General features: G+C 44.2%; 2 protein-coding genes across 2 annotated transcripts in view; one reads left to right on the top strand and one right to left on the bottom strand.

Moving 5' to 3' along the window:
• GFM1 (G elongation factor mitochondrial 1) overlaps positions 1-26605 on the bottom strand; it is a 41793-nt gene continuing 15188 nt past the window's right edge. Inside the window, exons 9-18 of the mRNA XM_080915638.1 lie at positions 25634-25771; positions 24165-24266; positions 21998-22054; positions 17416-17553; positions 16221-16303; positions 7019-7181; positions 5647-5791; positions 1435-1595; positions 460-513; positions 1-335 (exon numbers count right to left, since the gene is read on the bottom strand). Coding sequence (XP_080771764.1) covers positions 204-335; positions 460-513; positions 1435-1595; positions 5647-5791; positions 7019-7181; positions 16221-16303; positions 17416-17553; positions 21998-22054; positions 24165-24266; positions 25634-25771 — 1173 coding nt within the window. The 3' untranslated portion in view covers positions 1-203. The remainder of the gene's footprint in view (positions 336-459; positions 514-1434; positions 1596-5646; positions 5792-7018; positions 7182-16220; positions 16304-17415; positions 17554-21997; positions 22055-24164; positions 24267-25633; positions 25772-26605) is intronic.
• LXN (latexin) lies at positions 10791-16153 on the top strand. The gene is made up of 6 exons (XM_080915289.1): positions 10791-11025; positions 12143-12205; positions 12954-13131; positions 13396-13532; positions 15590-15652; positions 15913-16153. Exons 1-6 carry the CDS (start codon positions 10897-10899, stop codon positions 16009-16011), a joined length of 669 nt encoding a protein of 222 aa, XP_080771415.1. The 5' UTR covers positions 10791-10896; the 3' UTR covers positions 16012-16153.

Raw genomic sequence — 26605 nt, 5'->3', positions numbered from 1 at the left:
ATATAATTTTATTTAAGAACTTTTACTAAAAAATAAAAATAGTCAATACAGTTTAAATACACCTCGTTACCTTGTGTATATATAGCTCCTGCACGTGAGGAGCAGGGGCCCCTACATTTGTTTCAGCCATCTGAATTCATTCTCCTGGGCTCCATCATCTCAAGTCTGGACGTCAAATAGTCAGTATATTCAAAGAAAAGGAGTCAGTTCTTGGCTTTTCCTTTTTTTACAGGAAGCTGACCTGTAGCTTCCAAATACTTATTGATGAGCTCTTCTTGTGTGGATGGTGAACACGGCTGGTATTTGCAGTACTCCATTGTGTATTCTCCTTTTCCCTGAGAGAGAGAGACAGAGAGACAGAGAGTTGCGTTTGCTCATGCGAGTCAGGATGTGATTAATGTGCACGCACCCTTCTGAAGAGTAGTGAAGTGAGGTTGAACTCGCTTTGAAGTTGCTTACCTCTGTGCAAGACCTAAGCTCAGTGGAATAACCAAACATATTATTTAGAGGGACCTAAAAACAAAACAAAACAAAAAATATTTTAGCACTGCTGCTGAACAATGTTTGAGGAAAGTACAGGTATCTATCAGTCAATTTAATACCTTATGGTTAGCTTTCTATTGACGACTTTCAGTTTAAAAGACTCAAAAGCCAGAGCCACTTCTGTCTTATGCCAGACGGGAAATGCTATGTGAAAATTATTTTGGCAGGTGTAACTATACCAATTTTTCTATTTCAGACTATATACCACTGATGGCCTTCCCTTCTCATCCTCACACTACCTCCAGCTCACAGTCACACGAGTTTCCACTGCCTGTGTGTGTGTGTGTATGTGTGTGTATGTGTGTGTGTGTATGTGTGTGTATGTGTGTGTGTATGTGTGTGTGTGTGTGTGTGTGTGAGTGAGAGATGTTGGGCTCACGCTTACCACTGAGCCACACCCAAGCCCTCCTTTGGGTACTTACATGATATACTGACAACATCTTCCTAGAGGCTATCTATAAAGTGACTGATACTTTCTCCTCTGTGAGACTTAAGACAGGCACAGATCAGAGAATTAAATACTAGTCTTATAACACAATAAAGCAGCTATATAAATAAGATTAAGATGAGGAGAAAAATAACTATGCACCTATGAAACAACAAATTCATCAATATATATATAGCCAAGAGATAAACAATACTATGTTTAGATTTTGTACTTAAGAGTTGCTCTTACAGAAAATTACACAAATTGCCACCAGGTAGAAACCACAAACTCAAAAGCAAATGGTTCAGTTTGCTCCACAATTTTCAAAACCAAAACCAATTGGTTGCCTTCTGTGGCTAATTAAATTAACCCAGAGGGGTTACCTCACGAGGCTGAGGCACCAGGTTACTGTGAGTTCCGGGCTAGCCTGAGGAATCCCATGAGACCATCAGTGATGTACTTACCTCTGCATAAAGTGTGAAATAGTCCTCAATTCCATCTTGTCCTGTGATCACTCCATGGCGCCGGCTAATTCCTGCAAATACTGCTCCCTGAAATTCATTTGGAGCTATAACTTCCACAGACATAATAGGCTCAATAATACATAATGTGGCATTTGCCAAGGCTAGGTTTAAAAAGAGAGAGAGAAGTTAAGTATATTTGTTATTAAAGTGACTTTCTCTCCAGCTCTACATGACACAGATGGCACTTTCCCAAGGGTTCAAAAGCTTAAAGTTCTCCTGGACTCACTTTTCTTTTTATAGTAAAACTCCAAAGAGATAACATTTCACTCTGGTGTATTTCCATTACCATGCCTTTGAAAAATTCCTTAAATCTCATTAAACATCAATCATCAAGTCCCACACTATGTAAACTGCACATTAATTCTTAATTGCTCTCTCTCTGGAATCATCACTTGAGAGACCAACATAAACCCAATCTTTCTTTCTTTTTAATCCTTGGAACACGAGCACACACACACACACACACACACACACACACTCATACTCACACACACACACACACACACACACTAATCGCAGGGTAGGAGAGTGTGCTTAGAAGAGTCAAGTTACTTCTGACAAAGTCTTTCTTTTTCTAGGCTGACCAATTCCACTGTCTGACTGAGACTCGGGCTTTCAGTTTGCATCTCTAATAAGCTGTTTTATTCTTGTGAAAGCAGTCTGTCTGGATCTTAAGCTTCTTCACCAATAACAAAAAAATATCAGACTAGATGTTAAGAACCACTTCAACATAAAACTCAACGTGTGTTTTTTTGGTTCCATTTAATACACAACCTTTACACTTTTTAGTTACAATACTAATATTTACGGAAAAAGTAAAACAAGACTTCAAATATTTACACTTCAAATATTTACAAAAATTTAGCAGTAGGGCTAGAGCACAGACTGGCTGCAGTTCCCAAATAAAAGACAACTCAGGGGCTATTTTGATTTAGAATAGCCATAGTTTTTCCAGAGGCATCAACTTGCTCATAAGTAATGAATTAGCAGCCATTCTTGTATATTCATAAGCACCTGTAAAGACACTACAGACTTGAGGGCGGTCACTGCTAGAGTGACAATGTAAGACAAACCCTCAGGACCAGCAGGGATTGGCATCAGGACCCCAGGAGGGTACCAAACTCCAGGGATGCTCAAGTTCCTATGCCATTTATACAATGTCTCAGTATTTGAATATAGCACTCTTAAATTACCTATAGATTCTAGTACCTAACTCACAGTAAGTCTATGTAATAGGAACACTGGTGAGTCTCTATTTCAATCCACTAGTGAAAACAGTAAGCCAGGGGCTAAGGGGCTGGATGAGGAGGTAGCCCAGGGCTGAAACTAGTCCAGGTTTAACTTTAAGCTCCACCAAACTAGTATGTCAGCCTGAGTTATGAAGCTCCTTGCTCTGAATCTCAATTCTCTCAGCTCTAAGGTCACACTGTGAGAAGCTCACTTGCGGTGGTGGTTTGAGTAGGAATGGCTCCCACAGACTCCTGCGTGTGAATGCTCGGCTCAGAGAGTGACACTATTAGGAGGTGTGGCCTTGTTGGAGTGTGATCTTGTTAGAGGAAGTGTGTCACTGTGGGGGCGGGCTTTGAGGTCTCCTATGATCAAGCTCTGTCCAGTGTGGAATCCAGTCTCCTGCCTATGAATGTAGATGCAGAGCTCTTGGATGTTCCAGCACCATGTCTGCCTGCACGTGGCCATGTTTCCAGTCATGATGATAATGGAATAAACCACTGTAAGCCAGCCTCAAGTAAATGTTTTCTCTGTAAGAGCTGCCATGGTCATTGTGTCTCTTTACAGAGCTGAAACCCACAAGACACTCATGAGCTCAACAAAATGTAGCACATATGCGGAATCAAGACATTTTATGAGCATCGACTGAAGTAAACATGTTGGGAACTAGGTGGCGTGGTACCGCTCTAGGTCAAAAGGTCACGGGGCCTATTTCTTCCCAGTAAGGAAAAGAGAAAGCCCCAAGTCTGGAGTGGAATGGTGAGAGATCCCAGAGAACAGACGCTGGGTTAATGAAGTAAAGACTGGCTCTGTTTAGCATGGTGGTAAGCCCAGTGTTTGGGAAAATAAGCAAAGAGTTCTCTCTGGAAGTGAAAGCAACATTCACATCCACAAAGCCAGAGCAGACCAAGCACATTCACATTTCAGTTTAAAGTTACATAACTGATTAATCTTTGAGGCAAGTTCAAATTTTGGCCTAAATGGTAATGCATAAAAATCTAAACTGTCTCCTAATTTCGATACTATGTCACATATTTTAGTATATCTTACTGTATATAACAGACACAGCAATCTAAGTATAAGCTGCTCTTATACCCAGCTCAGTTAGCAAGAACATTCTTATCCAGAAGCCTACTATGGCATCCAGTGATTTATATACACCAATTCTTCCTGCACTTGATTTTATTTAATTACACTAATTATTATTTATTTGTTTTGTTTTGCTTTTTTGAGACAGGATTTCTCTGTGTAGCCCTGGCTTTCCCACTTGTTTTGTAGACCAGGCTGGCCACGAATTCAGACATCTACATATCTCTAATGAGATTAAAGGCATCTACTTTTAACCTTTTAAAAACTTCCTCTTTTTTAGGACTTTAAAAAAAAAGTCAATCTTCATTTTTATTCTAAATCTAATGACTCTTTTTTTTTAATTATATTCTATTTTTGACAAATATTTATATTTACTTGTGGATAAAAATGTAGTCCCATATTTTTGCCTTTGATCATAAAGAAATAGTGAGACAAAGAACCCAAATTAGCTGTTTTTCAAGCATACCTGGCTTGTGTACACAACCTCAGCTGTAATCCAGACTTCCCTTCGCATATCTACTGCACAGCTATGCATATCTCATGATTGTTTACATTGCTGTATGTGTGTGTTAGGGGCATATGCATCTATATTTATTTATATTTAAGTATAGGAAGAGTTAGAAAGGATGAGGTCATATGTCGACTGATGACCAGATAATCTTAGCTTTATCTAACCTCTGCTTCCATGAAAGTTACAAACATCAAGAACCAGCCTAAAACAATTGGTGCTTTTTAATTCAACTGCATTTCTAAAAAGTGTTAACCTATTTAAAATATTGTTTAAACTGAAGAAGTATTAAAGTAATGAACATTTCAAGGTCAAAAGGTGGGCATTCTAGCCGAGTCACGCTCAGTAACACCCACATGAGACAATCCAGACACTGCATCAATAAATGCAGTTTAATAAAATAAGTTTAATAAGATAAGGAGTTAGCAACTTAGCATAGACAACAGCAGCCCTCCCTGCCACAGCCTACCAGTAACCAGACATGCAAACTGAGACCAAAGGAGTTCAAAAAGCTCACAGTTCATACAGAATCAACAGAATTCTGATGCACAGAATACTTACAAAATAATGATCAAGGTCTCTCCCTGTCTATTTTAACTCTTTGGTGAGAATACATTTGAACTGTTATGTGAATCAATTTTATTATATAAAGACACTTTTATATATTATTAAGGAATTGGCAAATGCCAGATCTAGATGAGGAGGCAAAGAAAATGAATTTTCTGACTTCAGGGTAACTGCGCTTTGTTTTCCCTGAATTAAAAGCAAAGAATCAGATATGGCTGCCCATAGCATCTCAGAGTTCTGGTCACAGTTTTAATAAACGTATGGTCAAACGTAAGGTTGACAGATTCAGCAGTTTAGCAGAAGGTCTGTATTATGGATAAAGTTTACTGAAGTCTTTCAAAACACTTTCCCATTCTCATAATAATCCCTAACAGCTTAAAATGTGATATGTGAAAAAAATTACTTACAAATGTATAAGCTCCTTGACATTTAAGTAGGTCAGTTAAAATAACACGACTAATTTATCTTTAAAATACTTCTTAAAGTTCTGAGCATTTGTCTTCTCTATTAAAACTAGAACCTTAGATTATATATGAACTTAAAAGACATTAAAAATAAATACCTAGATGATAGAACAGGGCAGGCTTTCATTTTTGCAAGAAATAGAACCCAGCCATCTCCTCTGCAATTCATAGGCTGTAAGTACCCATCCCTCACCTGCGCTTCCCCTCCAAGTCCTGGGTAGAGGGCAGATAAACAGCGCTGCTCTGAGACTACGATGGTCTCCCAGGGAGGTAGACATAGAGTTTGTTAGCACATACCTTGTTTAAGGGCACCTTCTCCAGCTCGGATGAAAGAGATCTCGTTAGAATCAACCATGTGGTGTGCTCCATCTTGCAGAACAAACCGCAGCCCAGACAGCTTGTGACCAGAAAGAGGGCCTTTTTCGCAGGCATCCAAAAACCCCTAACAACAAATGAATGCAGAGTGTCACCCAAAATGCCAAGGGGTTACTGCTCAGAAGTACAACGCTCTTAGGATACATGCTGTCATGCACCTCTCAGAGTGTTTCTGAGTAAGCGTGGCATTCAGCTGAGCACTGTCGTGATGTACAGGATCTGAAGGTGTGAGCTGGCTGGAGCATGAAGCTGAGTGCCCTCATCCCCATCCCACAGTGTCCACTTCACTGACTGAATGCTCACACGCCCTCAGACAGCAGGATGAACCTTAATCTCAGAATGAAAACATGGAGGAAAGGCAAACTCCGGACACTAACCGTACCAGGAGCCGTGTGTAAGCATTAGCTTTGCCTTATGTCTTTGCCTTACTGTCAGGTCACATCATAAAAACCACATCATAAAAACACTGTTGTTTTTAACAACAGTTAGAATTGTTGTTAGAATTAAAGGGAATTTCATTTTTCCCAAATGCAATTCATCTTTTAAAAGACAACTTCATTGAGGTATAACTCATATACAAAATAACTGCAGAGATTTAAAGAGTACAGTTAACAAGTTTGCACTTCATTTCCAGTCACTTAAATACTTACAGAACACCACCAATTCAGTCACACAGCTACACACAGTGAATTACATTTCTGACATCTCAAAAGTATACATTATGTATGCTGAAAACTATGTAAATTCTTCTCTTGTGTGAATTTGAGTCGTCTGATATTTAGAAGTGTGTGAATGGCAAAGTATTATCTCAAAATAAAGATTATATCAAATAAAATACATTATCAAAAATGTCATTACCACTGAAAACAAAATTATAACCTGCTGTTCTCAAAATCAACAACTGCTTAGTGTGTACAGCAGCCTTAATCAAGTAACAGGGAAAGCAAAGGAAGCAAAGGCACTGTAGGGGCATAACCCAGGTGCTGGGTACTTAGCGGAGGAGCACTCCACAGCGGCACACACGGACTCCACCAGGGAGCACTCCACAGGGGCACACGCGGACTTTCATGATCCCTAAGACTGCCATAAATGGAATGGTTGACTATAATCAGTGTGGTAGCATTATTATGAAGAGGATTATGATTACCAGAGCATGCGGACCGAGTTGGAAGCTCTAAGATAGAAGGCCTGACTGTCCAGTGAAGACGGTGAACTAAAAGGAACACACGTATAATTCAATACCAAACAATCAGCTTTCACACAGAGACAAACGCAGAGCCTTGCTCAACATTACCTTTTCAACAGCGGGAACAAACTGCTTTGGAACATTGGCCCCAAATGTCTCATCAGAAAACTCCAACTTAGTGTAGTCCTCAGGGGCCAAGGGCTCCAGCACCCCTATTACTTTTCCAAACTGGCCGGCACCACCTGACTGCTTTTTATGTGTAAAATCAAACCTGCACATGATTAGGAGAAGGCAAACAGATCGGTAATTAGCAAAATGAAATAAACTCCCACTGACTTCCACAAAAAAACACATTTCACTGGGTGGTTTTTGTGTTGTTGTTTTACTTTGACTGTGATAGTCACACTGTAAAATTTTATTATAGAGCTTATTTAAATCTTTTCTATTCTTATTCAGGGTAAAAGTGAAACACGCCGCCTAAGCAAGTTGCTTCTTTCTTCTGACAAAAGGCTCAGTCTAAGGTTTCTATTAACCTACATTCCAAAGAGCTCAACCAGTTCTGGAGCTCTGCCTTGTATGTCACTGTGACTGCTTCTTGGAAAGAAGAATCGTGATGGCTATAAGTCATCATTTAGGTACTTGATTTTAATATTTGGCATTACCGACTTAGGTGATTTAAATTGTGAGCCAGATGTAATAATACCTGAAAATGATTAATGACAAAATGATAAAATGATAGCGATGAACAAAGACGACAAGTTAGTGTTCACTTGAAGCCACTGGACAGAGTATTTTCCACAAGTATTGCACACCAGAGACCCAAGCTCACAGGAGGCTATTTCTTAGGAAACAGGACACAAGCCAGCTGCTTCTTCCTTTAACCCGGAACTCTGGGAGGATAATGGCTTTTTATTTACAGTATCTGCAGGAGAATGGACATAATGGAAGAAGGCAGTGTGGATGGGAGGAGAAGCAAGCTTGGGGGGGGGGGGGCTTCCTAAACAGCAGAGGGTAAGAGTGTCTACCGCCTCTGAACAAACTTCCGGTGGCCAAGAGCTTCAGGATGGGCTGGGCAACCTCAGACTGAGAACGGAACTTTCCTGGGAGGGAAAAACCAGCATCCACCAGAAGCAAGAGAGTAAAGCGGAGGGCGAAAGAAGCACCGTGATCAGGTCAGGTCGGGTCAGATCTGGTCAGGTCAGGTCAGATCCAGTCAGAAGCACAGAGCAGGGGTCCAACTGCCACACACTGGTCCCACCAGGTACTCAGCATTCCCTGAGGTAATGAGCACTCAGTCTCAGTCTAACAACATAGCATCCCTATAAAACAGCCTCAGCCCAAGAGATGGCTCAGCAGAGACACCAGCCTGCTGCCAAACCTGATGACTTGAGTTCGATCCCTGGGACCACATAGTAGGAAGGAACCGGGTCCCTCAAGTTTACCTTAAAACTCCTGCCTCAGGACACATACCCTGTACATATACAAAATAAAATAAAGTGTGTCAAATTTTAATGATAAAATAGTCGGTATCTGTACCATATAGATTAACTATGTGGTTAAAACTAATCATGGCTACTTATTGAAAATTCAATAACATAAGCACTGGAGTACAGGCCCTTGAAGCAGTGCCCACGATGCAGGACGGGGCAGTGCAGGGCAGCTGCGACCTAAGGATCAGTCCACAGCCGGTGTCATTTGTGACTGTGGGGAAGGCACTATATCAGTGTGGGGTGGTGTAAACGGTTTGCATAGACTAAACACAGAACGTAATTCTGTCTCCAGTCACTTTATAGGTGTGAGACCTGAGAGAGAGGTTAAGTGGCCAGACAAACGCACTGCTACCTATCTCCAAAACCAGCGTTGGCGTCAACAGCAATACCCTTAGCCAAACGTTTTCCTAGAATGCTAACAGGAAAATATAAAGCGACCAGACCCCTGACTGACAGTCACTGCGGTGTCACTGGGGGCACTGCATGAGAACAGACTGGTGAGCGGGCAGGCGGGGAAGAGCAAAAACCAGCCCAGAGCCAACGCTAGCAATCGAATCTAGCGTTAATGACAATTGTGGGTTGTTCTTTTCATCTCTAATGTGTAGATTAATTTTTACCATTTATTTACTTGGAGACAGGGTCTCGATATTTTGCTCTGGGCCATCTGAAACTCTCAAGCGATTCCCCCAACTCTGCCCTCTAAGTGTTGGGATTGAAAGCATGAGCCACCATGCCTGGCCATTCTGATTTTATATTCATACTCAAGTTATGGACCATGGGTCTTTTTTTTTTTTTTTTAAACTTGTTTAATTCTCACATTGTAATATAAAATCAGTAGTATAAATTATCTGATTCTGGAAACTTCTTATCTTGGAGACAGTCTACACATTACAAAGTCTGAGTATAACGACTGGACATCTACCATTGGTGAGATTATAGTAGGTAACTTTAAAGACCCGAGTGGGCTTGGACAGATGGCTCAGTGGTTACAAACACTTTCTGCTCTTGCAGACTGGGGTTTGGTTCCCTGCAACAACACAGTGGCTCACAACCATCCCTAACTCCAGTTCTAGGGAATTTGGCAGCTTTGACTGGTATCTCCCTGGACAGGAGGCACACATATATTAACATGCAGGCAAAACAGCCTAAAACATTTAGAAGGCACAGGACTAGGAATGACACTCTTGAAGTTCAGCTTATTTAACATCTGAATGAAAAGCTGTTTCCCTTTTAAGTAATAACTACAACTTTAAGAAAATCCAAGAGCCAGCATACCAGTCTATACAGAATCTCTGACTACCCATTAGACTTTAAAATGCTCACTTAGGAAGCCCATACACGCTCCTTTCCCCCTCCCTTCCCCTCCCCACAAAGGGCTGGTTTGCAGATAAATGGCCTATTGAAAGGAAAAGAAAAAGACAGACATTTTCAATGTCAAGAAGAAATAAAAAGCTTGTTATCCCCTAGCTGCTTCCTGGCTGTTGGCTAGCATAACTAGAAAGGATGAGAAATGCTATACTGCTCCTTGTTTCTTAATAATCCACTTGCTCCACGGAAAGTCGTTGTTTAGAGGAAAAGTTCAGTAGCGTCCCGGAAGGCAACACCTAACACACACAGCGCAGGCCCCTCCTCTGTAGAATGTCACTGCATACACTGACAGTCTAGCCAAAAGGCCTCCAACAGTCTACCTTTTAAGAAAAGGGAATGGAGGAAAAGAGCTGGCTCAGCAGCGGAGGCAGAGGACTGGAGTTTGGTTCCAGCACCCATCCTGTGTGGCTCACACCTGCACAGAACTGTACCTCCCGCCTTCACACACGTGCACAAACACATAAAAAATCATAAAAATAGGATTTTAAGAAAGAGTGCAGCGGCAGTTCACGCTCTTTAAGCGTTATATTTCTAAGATCAGTGAGTCAGAGGAAGTATGCAGGCACGTTTCCGTTCTTTCCCTCTGATCCCAATCAGTCCCCTAACCCCTCACATGGTTTTTCTGCTTCCCCACTCTGGATCTGCCTCTGAAGGAACCTGGGTGAGCAAGCCTGCTCCTGGAGTGTCACATGGGAAGGGGAAAGAGGTGAATCATACTTGGAGCACTTTGCCCCTTGCCCTGTGAGGCTCATTTGAAAAAGGCAAGGTGTAGTCTACTCTGTGTCCCTCAAGAGGACCCACGGAGGTGAGGCCAGAAAGCCCTGCCCTTTCCTCTCCCTCCTCCCACACCTGCCCAGAGCCGCGGGCGCCCGAGGGAATGCCCAGGCTTCTTTCCCGAGGTACCCGCCTACCCCAGGGCGGGGCCGAGGCTCCGGGAGAGCCACTGCCCAGTTTCCTGAGCGAAGGAGGAAGAGGGAAGGAAGGCGCAGAGGACGCGCACGCCCAGCCCAGCCCCTGCCGACTTCACCACCTCACTGAGCCCCACTCCACACGGACAGGATCCCGGCTGGGCTGCACCGCTGTCACCTCTTAGAACCAGGATAGCCCGCGCTCACTGTCTCCGCAAAGATGGAAATCCCACCCACCCACTATGCGGCGTCCAGGGCTGCCTCGGTGGCGGAGAACTGCATCAACTACCAGCAGGGGACCCCACACAAGGTGTTCCTGGTGCAGACGGTCCAGCAGGCCAGCAAGGAGGTAAGTCTGAGAGGTGGGGAAGCCCGAGGGATCCGGCTCGCCCTACCACCCCCACCCGCTCCGGGCCGCTGGTCCCTGCTCCGCCTCGGAATAGCATTCCTACTGAGGTCCTCTGAAGGGACTCATCCCAGAACTGTTCGCTTTCACAGTAAGACAGAGAACCGATGCAGACAAGATTTTGTGCCTATTAGTTTAAGGAATTGGGGAATAAATGGGGTGAGAAGAGGTCTAGAGAAGACGCATTCTAAACAATCTGGAAGCTGTTACTGTTTCTCAATCGGCTGGTAGACTTGGCCAACAAAAGCTCATGGCCTCCAACCAAATCCATAAACTTTCAAGAGTAACTCTTAAGCCCTTTGCCAAAAAGGATGGGAAAACGTGAGAAATTAGCCCCGAGTAAGAAGACAAAAGCAGTGTAGGCTGCTGCCAGACTCTAACCGCCCACATCCTGCCTTAGAAGATGCCTTTCCCTCTGCTGAAGCCGGATTAGACTTTAAGGGCCTCACCTAGACAGTGTCCCTTATTCACAGCTCAAGTTTTTTAAAAAAATAATTTTTAGTTTTGAAACTGTACCAGATAATATGATTAGATATACACTTCAAATTTGTCTTTCATTTAAAAGGAAAATATCTAAATTATCTGTCTATCCATTAGATTTTCTGAAGTATTGTTTGCCAGGACAGATAAAAACACTTACACACAGTGTGTCTGAGCACTTGGCAGTAATCCACCTTAGGGCGTTTACTCACTCAACACTCTGGTGCCTTTAAGACAAACCTTTCCGAAGACTACGGTCATTGTGGCTGTGTTCTCTGCTTCCATCCCTCTTCCACACTAACCTAAATAACCGTGCTGGATGGGCTGAGTTTGATGCTAAACACCCGGTGACAGGGCCTCCTTGAGAGGCCAGGCTTGGGGAAGGGTTGAGGAAGGATGGGAAGATGTCCATTTGTGAGCACTGTCAGAATGAAACCTCTTGTATGTTTAAAAAGATGCAAAGCTTTAGTGCGTTTCTTCCCACCAGCCACCCGCCCAGCCATGAAATAAGAATGTCCTAACTATAAACGTTTGATATATTTCAATATTCTTTTTTCCACTCTATTTCCCTTAATTTTAGGACATCCCAGGAAGAGGGCACAAGTATCATCTTAAGTTTTCTGTGGAAGAAATTATCCAAAAGGTACGTGAGCCATCTTTTTTTCTAGATACACTTCGGTTCTCACCGCTGCTGCTATGAGATGTGTGAGTCCAGGCAGCCTCAGCTTTGCAGAAAAATCTCCAGGAGCAGCTCGAACTCCCGAGCTCTTTCTTTCCGCTCAAATAAATCACCCTTAAGTAAATTCCGAACAGCCTGAATTCATGCCTTGTATGATTAAATGAAGCAATTTACTCTCCGGTCATGATTGCTTTCTCATGCCTGCCTTTTATTTTGGTTTTTAATTGGTATTCAAATTAAGTACGTTTAGAAATCCAGTAACAATAGACGGCCAACAGTGATTCCACTGATCTTTCGATAAGGGGACAGGAAAGTTTGAAAGTTTTGACTGTGACAAATGATTAATGAAATAGATGTGAAAGGGAACTGTAGCCCAGTCATCCTGAAGCTGTGGGGGGTTGTCCTCTCCCTGAGATAACGAGAGGAAATCCCCTAAAGGCACTGAACTTTAGACAACCGTCTACACAACACGCTGCCACCCCTTACTTTACATTAGGGAGAGACTGGTAAGGCTACATTTGGAAGAAACGGTGGTTTCACAAGCAGAGAGAAAGGGTAAGGAGCAAACTTGGCAGGAGCCAGGTCTCCTGTGGGAGGCTGTAGCACACCATCCCTAAGAATTTCTAGATCTGGAACCTAGACACTTTTAATAATGGACGGCCATCTGTAAGACTGATCTTTTGTATTCCTTTTGTAAAAATGCTCCGAACAGCAAGTTACAGTCAACTGCATAGCTGAAGTTCTTTACCCTCAAATGGGACAAGGCACTGCGCCAGAAGTCAGCTTCACATTTGAGGGGGAAATTGGCAAGAACCCCGACGAGGAAGACAACACGTTCTATCAAAGCCTCATGTCTCTGAAGGAGCCCCTACAAGCACAGAATATCCCAGGTACACACATGAAAGCATGGAAAACGACCCGCAAACCTGGACCACAAAACTCACGTTGCCTATGTCGGAAATAACTTTTGGAAAGATACTTATTTCTAACCCAATACACCAATAAAAAGAGGCTTTGGGATTTTATACATGCATGGCTTAGTTTAGTGTTCACTCATGTTAAATAGAACGCTAGAAAGCATAACTATGACTTTTGATTTTTAACCTATTAGAGGTTAATAATTAAATTTAACATCTAAATGTTTCCTCTACCAGACAATTTTGGAAATGTATCTCCACAAATGAAGCCGGTCCAGCACTTGGCCCAGGTCGCCTGTGGTTATGTAGTGTGGCAGAATTCGACTGAAGACACATGGTACAAAATGACAAAAATTCAAACTGTCAAGCAAGTGGTACGTAGTCTCTGCACAGTATGTTACTAACAGCAATGCTGACAAGGTATTTACTGGGTTTCACAGTGGGACAGTGCGCCTGCCATTTCATACTGAAGTCAGTGAGGCTGGCAGTCTGAAGGCACGTTAGAGGAAACAGGGAAGGCAACAGCACTGGCCAACAGTCGCCTCTGGTTAGTGTGCTTTTCGGGGTCACACGCTACAGGAAGTGAGTGTGAGCAAGGCTAAGGGTTTTCTATGAATTATCGTCTAATAATGAGTAGTTCTAGACTGCATTTTCACAGGCTTATGACTCGCAATCTTTCATACCAGCAGTTCATATTTGGTTACCTATGTTTCCAGAGCTTTATTACTGTGTGACATAAACACTCAGGTGTGCTATACACTTTCAACAAACCACTTAATTTGGTTTCCAGAGGTCCTGAGGGCTACTTCTTAATGGCACTCACAAGTAAAGCTACACTATAAAACTATGGAGTTGGGAATCAAAATCTGACAGGTTTTATATATATATACTCAGTTTAAAACAGAGCAGTCCCTTTAGCAACCTAAACAGCGTATTTGAGTTGCTACTGCCAAGTCCTGCAGGGCTAACTGTGTTTTTCTTACTGAATGACGGCTCCATGGCTACCCAGAGACAAGACTGGCACTGCCCCCTGGGAAAACTGTGGCCCTGTGGTCTCTGTAAGCTTGGAGGAGTTCTAGTTATTCCTTGGCTCATTTGGGATTCTTTCCTTTAATCCCTCTGGTCACAGTTTATGACTTCACATTTTGTTACTAGCCTTATGATTTCTCAGGCCTGATACCATGGTTATGGAGAGATACATCTCCCTAGGGCAGAAATATATAGGAATTTCGTTTTTACCTTTTTGAAGTTAAAGGGGAAACTCAACTGGTACCTAATGGAAAACAAGAATGAGTATTGGGAAGCACAGGAGACAGTTTGTATAAACTGAGAGAACAGGGCTTCCTGCTGCCCTCTTTCAGCTTTCAGACAGCCAACTGCACAGTAGCACTGTCTTCAGGGTCTCTGTAACCACGTACCAGACGCAGCTGGTTACAGCCCTTGGAGAGAGGCCAAAACCTACGAAAACCTGCAGCATTTTGAGGAACGAGCAAGTCTGCTTTCTAAATGCATTCACAGATACCAACCTTGGCCACAGCATTCCTTCAAAGGTGCTGGACTTCAACCTAGACCAGGTGCAGGCCATACAGCCATAATCAAGAGTTCTCAAGCTGTATCTATCAACATACAAGCTAGTGGGTTTATGCTTATAAAAACAAACCTATGAATTTTCACTGTACTTGAACAGTTTTAATGAAAGCCCTAGCAGAAGGGCTTAAGTACTGCTTAAGTTCACGTGCATTATATATCTGTACCTATTAAAATCCAACATGTAGGGTCTCATACATGTAAGCAATGACTTTATGGGGAACTTTTTACTGATGTATTTGAAGGAACGCTTACGTTAAGATGCTGTAAATGGTGGCTGTGGGCCACATTTATACAATGGCGGTTGTGGGCTGCATTTGTAAACACTGTTGTTAGCTGCAGAAGCCCCGGCACCTATACTGCCCACAGCAAGGAGAAGCCTCGGCCTCCTGGAGCACAGCAAATTTCTGACCATGTCTACAGTTACACAGATGCAGTAGTTCTGTGTAACTCATGGCATGGATGCTTTTTATTCCTGAGTAACAATCAGTACAGAACAAAGCCTTAATTGTAAGATCGGATAACTCAGTCATTTTATTACTGTCAGTTTTCTAAAGAATGTTACATAATAGTTTCTCTCAATATGGGTTCCCATTGCCATCACCGACACTGGGGTTCATAAATAAAAAGCTACACACACTGATGCTTTTACACAGCTGCCACCAAATGGAGGGTGAAAAACCAGATAAGCATTTTTAGAGGGACAGACGTAAAGCAATGTGTTTCAAAAAATATTCGAAGGAATATTTGTTTATTCTAATATAAGAAAGTAGTTTTCTGTCAGGAAAAATTGAAGTGACTAGATCAGCATTGATACTGTCTACACGTGTTTTTGTTCTTGTAGCAGAGAAAGGATGACTTCATTGAGTTCGATTACGCCATCCTGCTCCACGACATTGCGTCGCAGGTAACGTGTCTGATGCATCTCCACGGGATGCCACTTCCAAAGGAATTGATTTGTAACCACACCGTCACTTATTTCCTTTGACACTAAGTAATGTTAATGACAGTTAAGACAGGCACCAGGTTGAAGTGTATTAACCCTGTAGCAACTGAACTTGGGAGGCGCTATTCTGTCTGAAAACATTTTAAATAGTATCGTCTACAAAATATAAGCCCAATTGTGTTTTTTAGTTTTGTAATGACATTAACTGTCTTTACTTGCAGGAGATTATCCCCTGGCAAATGCAGGTTCTGTGGCACCCACAGTACGGCACAAAAGTAAAACACAACAGCCGCCTCCCAAAGGACGAGAAGGCGGAGTAACGGCGCCCCGCCCCACCCTGCCCCGCCCTGTAAGACTGCCCACTGCCTCACCTGAGGCAAAGGAGCCCCAGTGTGACTCTGTATGTCTGGCTGCCTCGTTCACAAAGAACAGTACTCTATAAAAACGCCTTCCCAGCAGGAGCGGTACCATGTACATCCCCCAATAAAGTCCACATCGGCCTCCCAGTCTAGTTGCATCGTCTACTTACGGCACGGGGGCGGTTATGGTCTCTCTGAAGGCCACTTTGGGCTTTCCTGTGACACAAGGACAGCCATATTCTCTCTCCATTCTCTGGAAGGAAAGGGACAATACATAGTAACAGTGGGTGAAATACAGTAAGTACTGAAAGGCAAATGTCAAGTCACCTTAGTAACTAGCAAGAATCAGACATGATATTCTAACAACACAAGCTACACCTTATATAAGTGAATTCTAACTGATTCATTAATTCATACTTAGGACCAATTGCTCTATCTGCTAACATTTACAAAGTTTCATGTTTGTACACAATCACTGAAAGAACATAAAGTCTGTTGTTGGGACTTGTCATACGCGATGACAGTCTTGTATCTTTTGTTTACAGTTGACCAGATTTACATTTGATCTTGGGAGACTTTTTAAAAAATCTATATTGAACTGGCCTCCATGTCTTAAATTTAATCCATACAATAGTTTCTGAGACAGGGCTCCTCTGTGTAACTGTTTGGAACTGATTATATACATCAGTCTGGCCTTGAACTCAGAAAAGACATTCAGCCTCTCCCTCCCCAGCTACTTTGCTCTGCCCTTAAATTTTAAGAGCTCATCTGTGTGTGTGTGTGTGTGTGCCGTGTTGCCATGCATGTGTGGGGGAAGAAGAGGGCTGATAGATCCACTGGGGCTGGCGTTACAGGAGGTTGCGAGCTTTCAACATGAGTACTAGCAACTGAATCCAAGTCCCCTGGAAGAGCGGGAAGTGAATGTAGCCACTGAGCATTTCTCTAGTCCTCATGTCCTGGGGGGTAGGTATAAGAACATGCTACCTCAAGGCTTGCTTTACTTCACTCAAACCCCAGAGTTTTGGTTCCTAGAGTCTTTAATGTTGAACCAATACAGACCTAGATACACAAAACAACTCATTTATAGCACAACAGGAAGGCAGCGCAGCCTGCCATGCTTGGACATGTCCGAAGGAGAGCCTGCAGAGGCGCTATCAGTTTGCAGCCACTGAGAATTAGGAATTGCTGCCTGTTCCTTCAACTAGCTGTGTACCTGAGGACGACCTTGTACTGCTATTAATCTTCCCACCTCCCCTCCCAGAGTGGCTTCCCAGATGTCAGCCACCTTGCCAGGCCCATTAGGACTCTTAACAAAGCACACACGGTAACAAATGCAGCCGCGCGGAGCTCCTCTGGGACCCATACCTGAGCATAGATTTCCAGGTGCAGTTCCCCCATTCCGGACACAATTGTCTCCTTGCTCTCCGTGTCGAAGTGGACTTTAAATGTGGGGTCTTCCCGTGTAAACCTGCCAATGCCTTTGGAAAATTTTTCCAGATCGTTCTTTAGAGGAAGAGAAGTCATACAGGATTGGTTAAGCATGCAAACAGCTGTATTTTCAGATGTTTCTCAACACAACTGTATGCACTGGCAAGTAAGAAGGGAAGAGGAGCCATATCCAGTTCTACTCAAGCCGTTTTGAGAAAACGCAACCTTGGCCACCACAGCCAAGAGAGCAGGATTTTCTCTCCAGGTGAAGATAGACAACAAGGGTCCAGAACTTAACCCCATCCCTCCTACCACAATAACCTAACTGACCGTTTGTGGGTGTGGAAACTGCCTTTGGAAGGGAGAACCTGGCATTTTTAGAAATCCTCCAAACAATACAGCCAGCATGCTTACCAAGAGCCTTCTGCAAACTCAAGAGGATTAAGCACTCTGTTAAGACCAACAGCAAAAAAATATCCCATTGAGATGTTTCTGTTTGGAAACATCTCCTTGGTTGTCGTCTGATGTCCCTTTGAACTTTGATGTAATCTCAGGATGATAAGTCACTTCTCGTATCTCTTAAGAGAAGGACCATTCTATGAAATGTCACAGCAGGCTCAATGTAATCACAAGGCCTTTAAAGATGGATGAAAGCAGGGGCAGGGAAAAGCCATGGCGATGAGGAAAGAAAGGCCAGAGAGAAGGAAAAAGATCTAATCCATCGTTGCCCACATTAAACACGGTTGGGGAGGGGAAGGAGGACTGGGGAGATGGCTCGGTGGTTAAGAGAACATTCTGCTCTTCCGGAGGACCAGGGTTCAGCTATGCCAGGTGGCTTACAACCTGCAGCTCCGGGAGATCGGATGCCACTGACCTCCCTAGGGAGCTGCACACAACATGCATATATCCGCACACATACGGACACTCATAACTAAAAATAAATACACAAGATGTAAATATGAAATGGGGCATGTAGGAAGCCGTTGGCGCCAATAGATGGCGCCAGCTTCCCGCCCATTGTTCAGCCTACAAAAACCTTTCCCCTCGTGTTGCTTGGCAACCACATAAGTCACAGCCCAATCTCGGGGCACGTGATTGAGCTACAGGAGGATGCACCAATCAGGTAGCAACACAAGTTTCTTAGGCATTTATAAGGAGTGCATTTCTCTCCCACGTGGAGAGGGAGATAGTGGAGAGATGGCAGAGAGATACCACGTGGAGAGAGACCCGATAGGAGAGATTGCGGGAGATCCCACGTGGAGAGAGACTCGGTAAAAGAGATTGCGGAGAGATCCCATGTGGAGAGAGACTGGGCAGAGAGATCACACGTGGGAGACTGCACGCGAGAGGTCGCCTATACAGTAGACCCTGGTAGGGAGTCCCCGGCTCAGAGAGAAGTTTCCTGCTCAAGAAGTCCCCTGCTCAAAGTGCTGTACAATAAAGGTTGTCCGCAGAAGAATCTGTTTGTTTGTTGCACGCCTGTTCCTACCGGCGGGAAGCGTGGGCGCGTGACAGGGGCAGATGCCAAAAAAGGTGGGTGGGCAGCATCTGGAAGCTAGGAATGGCTCTGAGGTGAAAAGAAAATGGAGACAACCCCAATCATAGCTGTAGGAGGGCAGATATCTCCCCAAACACGAGTAAGCCATGAGGATAGCTTTCCCTTAGAACTTCCAGGAAAGTCTGCAGCCCTGAGCCGGGAAGATGGCCCGGTTGATACAGCTTCTGCATCACAAGCTGAGGGGTTGGGCCCGAATTCCCAGAACCCATGAAACACGGGCTACAGTAGCGCATGTCTAACTCAGAACTTCTATGGCCACATGAGTGGCAGCAACAGAAGAGGCGCTGGAAGGGAGCAGGTAAGCAAGCCCGGCACACAGAGGTGAGGACCAACACCACCCTATCTCAGAGCTGCCGGAGGTGCTGCAACGAGCCTGTGCTCACAGCACCCTGAACACATGCATGCTCACACTCCTGCAAATACCACCCTGCTTGATTACACTGGAGTGATCATCAGTCCCTGACCTACAGAACTATAACATAAACACTTTGTGTTGTTTTAAGGTACTAAGGTCTTAGTAATTTCTTACGGGAGCAACAGAAAATGAACAGGTCCTGTATGATTAACACTAGCAGTCCCATCCACATGATAATGCCTAGTGAGCCTGTTATCTCAGATGTAACTGTAGTGTAAATGTACAGACTGAAGTCAGGGTGTGAGCTCAAGGCCACACAGCTAACGCCCGAGGACAGTCAGTCCTGAGACCACACAGCTAACACAGAAGAACAGTCAGTCCTGAGGCCACACAGCTAACACCCGAGGACAGTCAGTCCTGAGGCTACACAGGTGACACAGAAGAACAGTCAGTCCTGAGGCCACACAGCTAACACCCGAGGACAGTCAGTCCTGAGGCTACACAGGTGACACACAAGAACAGTCAGTCCTGAGGCCACACAGCTAACACCCGAGGACAGTCAGTCCTGAGGCTACACAGGTGACACACAAGAACAGTCAGTCCTGAGGCCACACAGCTAACACCCGAGGACAGTCAGTCCTGAGGCTACACAGGTGACACACAAGAACAGTCAGTCCTGAGGCCACACAGCTAACACCCGAGGACAGTCAGTCCTGAGGCCACACAGGTAACACACAAGAACAGTCAGTCCTGAGGCCACACAGGTAACACCCGAGAACAGTCAGTCCTGAGGCCACACAGGTAACACACAAGAACAGTCAGTCCTGAGGCCACACAGGTAACACCCGAGGACAGTCAGTCCTGAGGCCACACAGGTAACACACAAGAACAGTCAGTCCTGAGGCCACACAGGTAACACCCGAGGACAGTCAGTCCTGAGGCCACACAGGTGACACACAAGAACAGTCAGTCCTGAGGCCACACAGGTAACACCCGAGGACAGTCAGTCCTGAGACCACACAGCTAACACCCGAAGACAGTCAGTCCTGAGGCCACACAGGTGACACACAAGAACAGTCAGTCCTGAGGCCACACAGGTAACACACAAGAACAGTCAGTCCTGAGGCCACACAGGTGACACCCGAGGACAGTCAGTCCTGAGGCCACACAGGTGACACCCAAGGACAGTCAGTCCTGAGGCCACACAGGTAACACAGAAGAACAGTCAGTCCTGAGACCACACAGCTAACACCCGAGGACAGTCAGTCCTGAGGCCACACAGGTGACACCCGAGGACAGTCAGTCCTGAGGCCACACAGGTAACACCCGAGGACAGTCAGTCCTGAGGCCACACAGGTAACACCCGAGGACAGTCAGTCCTGAGGCCACACAGGTAACACAGAAGAACAGTCAGTCCTGAGACCACACAGCTAACACCCGAGGACAGTCAGTCCTGAGGCCACACAGGTGACACACAAGAACAGTCAGTCCTGAGGTCACACAGGTGACACCCGAGGACAGTTAGTCCTGAGGCCACACAGGTAACACCCGAGGACAGTCAGTCCTGAGGCCACACAGGTAACACCCGAGGACAGTCAGTCCTGAGGCCACACAGGTGACACACAAGAACAGTCAGTCCTGAGGTCACACAGGTGACACCCGAGGACAGTCAGTACGCCAGCTAGTGCACTCTGGGCACTCTTGGCTTTTCTCTGCACTACCCACACTCAGGAGCATCATCCCACCTACTATCAAAGCTCAAGTCCTTCTGGCGACAAAGGATCCTCAGTTGATTGAAATTAGCATAACTTATGAGAATTTTAAATGTTTGCATGTATAAGAAGGCAAGGACACCCCCCAAATCTCCCTGGTTCATCTTGATTTCTTTCTGTTACTGCAAGTTATTATACACGTCTCCCATAAACTCTGTAGAAATGAAAGGTGTCTTTTCTACCTTGACTTTCTTTTCTATATTGGAAAATGAGCTGAAAAAATCCCAAGGTTCATCAAAACAAAGTGACAGCTGTTAGTGATGTGTGATACAGGATAATTTACCCAAATATGCTCTGTAAATGATACTCACTCGATATACTAATGAATTAACTTCAACAAGGCAACTTAGAAACTAAATAATTATGGCTCAAAATTAAACTGATTCCAACAGAGAGTGATATAAACACGAGGCTTTCCAGCAGTTCTGACTGTCGAATGGCAAATGATATCACACCTAATAATGAAGTTAAGAAGAGTCTAGTTGACTTATGGTTTGTAATCAGACACTTTGTAACAACTACAAATCTAGAAATGCGTTATAATCCACAAGCTTTTAATCACTCAACATTGTAAGGTACTGACAGTGTTACTCTGACTTCAGACAAACACCTTTCTCTCCCCCTTTTTAAAATTTAAGGCTCCAAGAGGGCAGACGTCAGAAGCTAGTGTTAGGATAACGTTATAAAGCACTCCCTACTGTTGGATGTCACCCATTCCCTGAACCACACTGAAGACCTATTAGACTTGACTACAAACTTACTGAAGAAGCAGAAACCAGCTAAGGGCTGCTCTCAGAGGAGGTTAGGGACATTACTGACGTTTAAAGCTCCTACCTTGTTAGAAGGCTTCATTGCTATTGAAATGACAGGATCAGGAACATGAATTGATTCCTAGAAAATATTTCAAAGGCAGTATCATGAGTCAGCACAGATTAATGTAGTACATTAACAAGACAGTCAACATCTTAGGCTGGACCACATGGATCTCAGTCTATTTTGTATTAAATACAAATGTAACATTAATAAACATGGGTGTATATTCACATGAACTCTTCTCTCGCCAAACAAAACACTTTATCTAATTTATCTGTTTAATGTAATCACTACAATGACGTTAATTAAATGTGAGCATATGGAATTCTTTTTGTGGGCATATGTCCTTATTGCTTGTTCTATATTTCCTGTTGTAATCTTCTAATAAGCTATTGTGTTTTATTTAAAGATTTATTTATTGTATTTATAAGAGAACACAGCTGTCTTCAGACACACCAGAAGAGGGCATCAGATCTTATTGCTGATGGTTGTGAGCTACTATGTGGTTGCTGGGAACTAAACTCAGGACCTCTGGAGGAGCAGTCAGTGATCTTAACCACTAAGCCACCTCTCCAGTCCCACTGTTTTATTTATAATAAAGGTAAAGGAAACAGAGAGGTCAACAGAGTCTTTATACACATTTCTTATCTGATCAATGACAGTTCTAAGAAGCAGAAAGTATCTTCATGTTATAAGTCAAGTAACTAAAGTTACTAAGAAGAATATAACATCACCTGGTCAAGGACCAGGCAGTAGTAGTAATACTGGGCAGAAGTGAGACTAACAGACACCTATGTCCTTCACTGTCTGGGTGAGCAATTCCCACAACAACCAACCACTTCATAAGGCAGTGGCAAGTGCTTACTTATGGGGTTCAGTGTTTTGCCTGCACGTACTCATGTGCACCAAATATGTGCAGTAGCCTGTGAGCACAGTAGACCGTACCGGATCCCCTGAAACTGGAGTTAGGTGTGTTACCATATGGCTGTGGGAACCCAACCTGGATCCTCCTCAAGAGTAGCAAGAGCTCTTAACTACCGAGCTATCTCTCCAGCCCATGGTAAGCGCTTACAGAAGTCCTAATCTAAAAATATAACGTCCTTATGAGATCTCAAAACTGTAGACTTATGGGTTTTGTGCAGCCTTATAATGACTTATAAGACCCAGAGAATACAAAAAACAGGTTATAAAATTATGAATTCACATGACACAGGGAGCACAGGGTGGCAGACCCCGCTCTGCTGCGGAAGAACAACGCTGAGAAGAACGCTGCAGACAAAAGGCAGGCGCTGCCTCAATACGCTTCTCTCTCATGGTCCTTCAGAAACCCCTGAATGCCTACAGTGCACTACATCTGATGTCTTCTTTGCACCCCGGCTTCTGAGGAGGTCTGAGTGAGAATGGTCCTCAGAGGCTCATAAATTTCACTGTTTGGTGTGCAGTTACTGGAACTGTTTGGAAGGGCTTAGAAGGCACGGACGTGTTGGATGAGCTAAGTCAACAGAAGTGGGCTTCAAGGTTTCAAAAGCCCTACGCCCACCCCACGGCCTATAGATCCTGCTGTACAGCTCTCAGCTACTGTTTTAGCACCATGTCTGTCTGATTCCCTCACCATGGTGATCATGAATTAACCCTCTAAAACCAGAAGCAACTCCCCTGTGAAATGTTTTCTTTTATACCAGTCACCTTGGATCACGGTGCTTCTCTACAGCCACAGAAGAGGAACTAAAATACCTTCTAAGCGCAGACACATTGTTATCCCCAAGCATTTCTAAACTACAGTCGGCCTTGTACTTCCCTGGGTTACTGGAAGAGAACTGATGTAGTAACCACGCTCCACTAGGACAGCAGTCTGACAGTGACAACAGTTACAGTGGCACCCGGTGGGCAGCAGGTGTCAGGGTGGAAGAGCTGAAGCTACATTTCCAAGTGTTATGTAGTAGAGATTTCCCTCCACATTAGAACTCTGGAGCGTTGAGGAATGGGTTACGAAGACAAGCCAGGTAAGAGAGCCCACACAAAGTACTTATGTGGCTGTCGTCCAAAAAGCTCTGAGCAGCAAAGGGTTGGATGACCTGCGGCACTCAGTGCAAACCTCTGGAGCTGTTTCACTGTGGTGTGAGACGCAGGAAACACTAGCAGACCTCTGAAAACCCAGTGAAGAACAGCTTTGCTGTCCATGGCTTACCATTGAAAGGTCACTGTTATCCTTGTTTGTGAACGTGTCTCCACTTGCACAGTCAATGCCAAACAAAGCACAGATGTCTCCAGCATACGCTTCTTCCACATCCTAGAGAGAGGCAGAGTGCAACTTATACCTGAACATAGAGAGCCCAGGGCAGTTTGCAGCAAGTAAACACACTGCACACAGCAATGCAGAAGTTCTGCATGCATTCTACACGCAGTGAGCAAAGCCAACACGAGGTCATGCCAAGGCTGGTCTTCACAGCTCTCTAAGACTCCGTCTACCTGACAAAATGTAACTAGGGGAAACGCCAGGGCTATGGCCTCTTTAACTGTTTGAGAAGCAGAGGTTACATCGCACTGCGTCAGAACAGAGAGACCACGCAGGACAGGCATACAAGGGAAACCGCAAAGGAAGTGTCATAAACAAAGGTGAATGGGAGTCATTGTAATAAAATATTTTTAATTTCTCACATATGCAAGCGATATGAAAACACAGGAAAGCCAGGACAAAGCCCTGTGGCCCCCGGGCTTCCGGTTCATTGGGCTTCCCCACTCAGCCTCTGATGACACATATTTGCTCGAGTCTGTGAAATACCTGTGACAGTAACTCAATAGCCTGCTCCTTGCTGCTTAGTTTGCAAAGCTGGCAAGTTTTGAGGCTACCTATTCATCTTCCAAGAGACAACAACTTCCTATTTCTCATTTCAATTAATAGGTCTCCCTGGGTACACAGAGCTAGACCAAAGAGAGGGACGGCTTCACGCACCTGGAATTCTTGCCATGGCCTATCTATAAGGACTACAAAAGGCCAAGGCATATTCAAATCAAAGACCCAGACTACACACTGTATGGCCGAGAGTTTGTATTATGTATTCCAGGCTGGCCTCATGAGTCTGCTTTATTTAACATCCCGAACACACACACACACACACACACCATCACTGCCGGCGTCTTTGTGGCTCTTGAGAAAAATACTAAATCTTGTACAGGAATAAAGGCTCTAATGCTAAACATGGGTTTTTCAGAAAGCAAATTTATCAAGTCACTTAAAAACTGTGATTTTATAACTCATTTAGGAATTACAGTTCTAAATGCCTCTAAGATTCCTTCTCTCTTCCACACAGGGTCCCCTTATGTATTCCAGGCAGGCCTGTGAGTCTTTCACGGTCAGCATCTTTATAGCTCTGGAGGAAAATACCAAATCCTGTGCCAAGTCTCTTCCTCTGAGGAAGCCTAGCTACTTCCTAACGCCACGAACCAAGCTCCTAACACCTGCCAACTTGTTTAACCTCTGGCAAGGCGCTGGATCAGAGCCCCAGCACAGCGGAGTGCAAAGGAAGCCAGGGAGGCGCGTGTTCACAGAGGGACAGCTTCGGTGCGTGCAGACAGCAGGAAGGCACAGCTGCTCTACATGCTGTGGAGAAGCCGTGTGGTGCAGGGGCCCGCCGCGGCATCAGCGAAGATACTCGCCTCCATCATGTCGGCGTGCATGCGCACCAGCCGCTGCACGCGCACTTTCTTTCCCGTCCTGGTGTTGTAGATGGTGCTTCCCTTCTTCAGCTCTCCTTGGTAATTGCGGACGTACGTTAACTGTCCAAAACGGCCTGCCTACAAGTCAAGATTGGGGTTTTAGAGGAACAAAAGGAACTGGAAGAAAGGAAAGCTTTTCAGCTGCCTCCAATCTCTCAGCTTTAGAGATGAGATTACTTCATGTTCCAGTTTACTGCACACTAGCAATTCACACTGTAGCCATTGGGATACCAACAAGGTCAGGAAAATGACTGCTGCCAATCCATCTTTTTGGTACCAGAATAAACTGCTGTACTGCTGATGTTACTACTTTGTTTATTGTTTACATTTAGGTATCTTTTGCTTTCTAATATTTCAAAAATTCACTTTAATACAATATGGTGTAAAAAGCACAGTGTGATTATGAAGGTAATTTACCCTTACCTGTCTCATCTGTCTAAAGATGACTAACAATTTGGAAAGTACACGAGTCTTATGAAGAAACTAAATGTTCCACGTTGGACTATTAGATACATACTTCAGAGTTGCCATTTATTATCATGTTAATTTATACAGTTAGCAGAACAGCAGAAAATCGCAACGGAAGTTCTTGAGATGCGTGTTTTATGAGTACAGGTGTTTCTGTATTTGGGGTGGGGAAAAGGGAGCTTAGGTACCTGAGCTGACCTTAGAGGACAGTGTGACAGTCAGCTTCCTCCTCCCACCACATGGGTTCTGGGATCAAACCCAGGCCGGCAGGTTTGGTGCTCACTGAACCGTCTCCCAGCTCCCAACAGAAATTTTAATTACAAGACCTTAAAGCTCACTAAGAAGGATACTGGAAAAACAAACATTTCTCAAAAAATACAGTAAGGAGGAAGAAAACTCTGATATAAAACATTAAATGCTCATATGTAAAAGTTTACCATGACA

The sequence above is a fragment of the Micromys minutus genome, assembly GCF_963924665.1.
Source record: "Micromys minutus genome assembly, chromosome: 4".
NCBI lineage: Eukaryota > Metazoa > Chordata > Mammalia > Rodentia > Muridae > Micromys > Micromys minutus.
Note: the sequence above shows the minus strand (reverse complement) of the source record. Positions and strands in the feature narration are given on the sequence as shown.

What these genes read in the sequence shown, in the direction of transcription:
- LXN (XM_080915289.1), top strand. Translation starts at nt 10,897, where the DNA reads ATGGAAATCCCACCCACCCACTATGCGGCGTCCAGGGCTGCCTCGGTG. An exon ending in TCCAGCAGGCCAGCAAGGAG is followed by an intron (nt 11,026 to 12,142) that starts GTAAGTCTGAGA and finishes CCTTAATTTTAG; the next exon opens with GACATCCCAGGAAGAGGGCA. An exon ending in TGGAAGAAATTATCCAAAAG is followed by an intron (nt 12,206 to 12,953) that starts GTACGTGAGCCA and finishes TGCTCCGAACAG; the next exon opens with CAAGTTACAGTCAACTGCAT.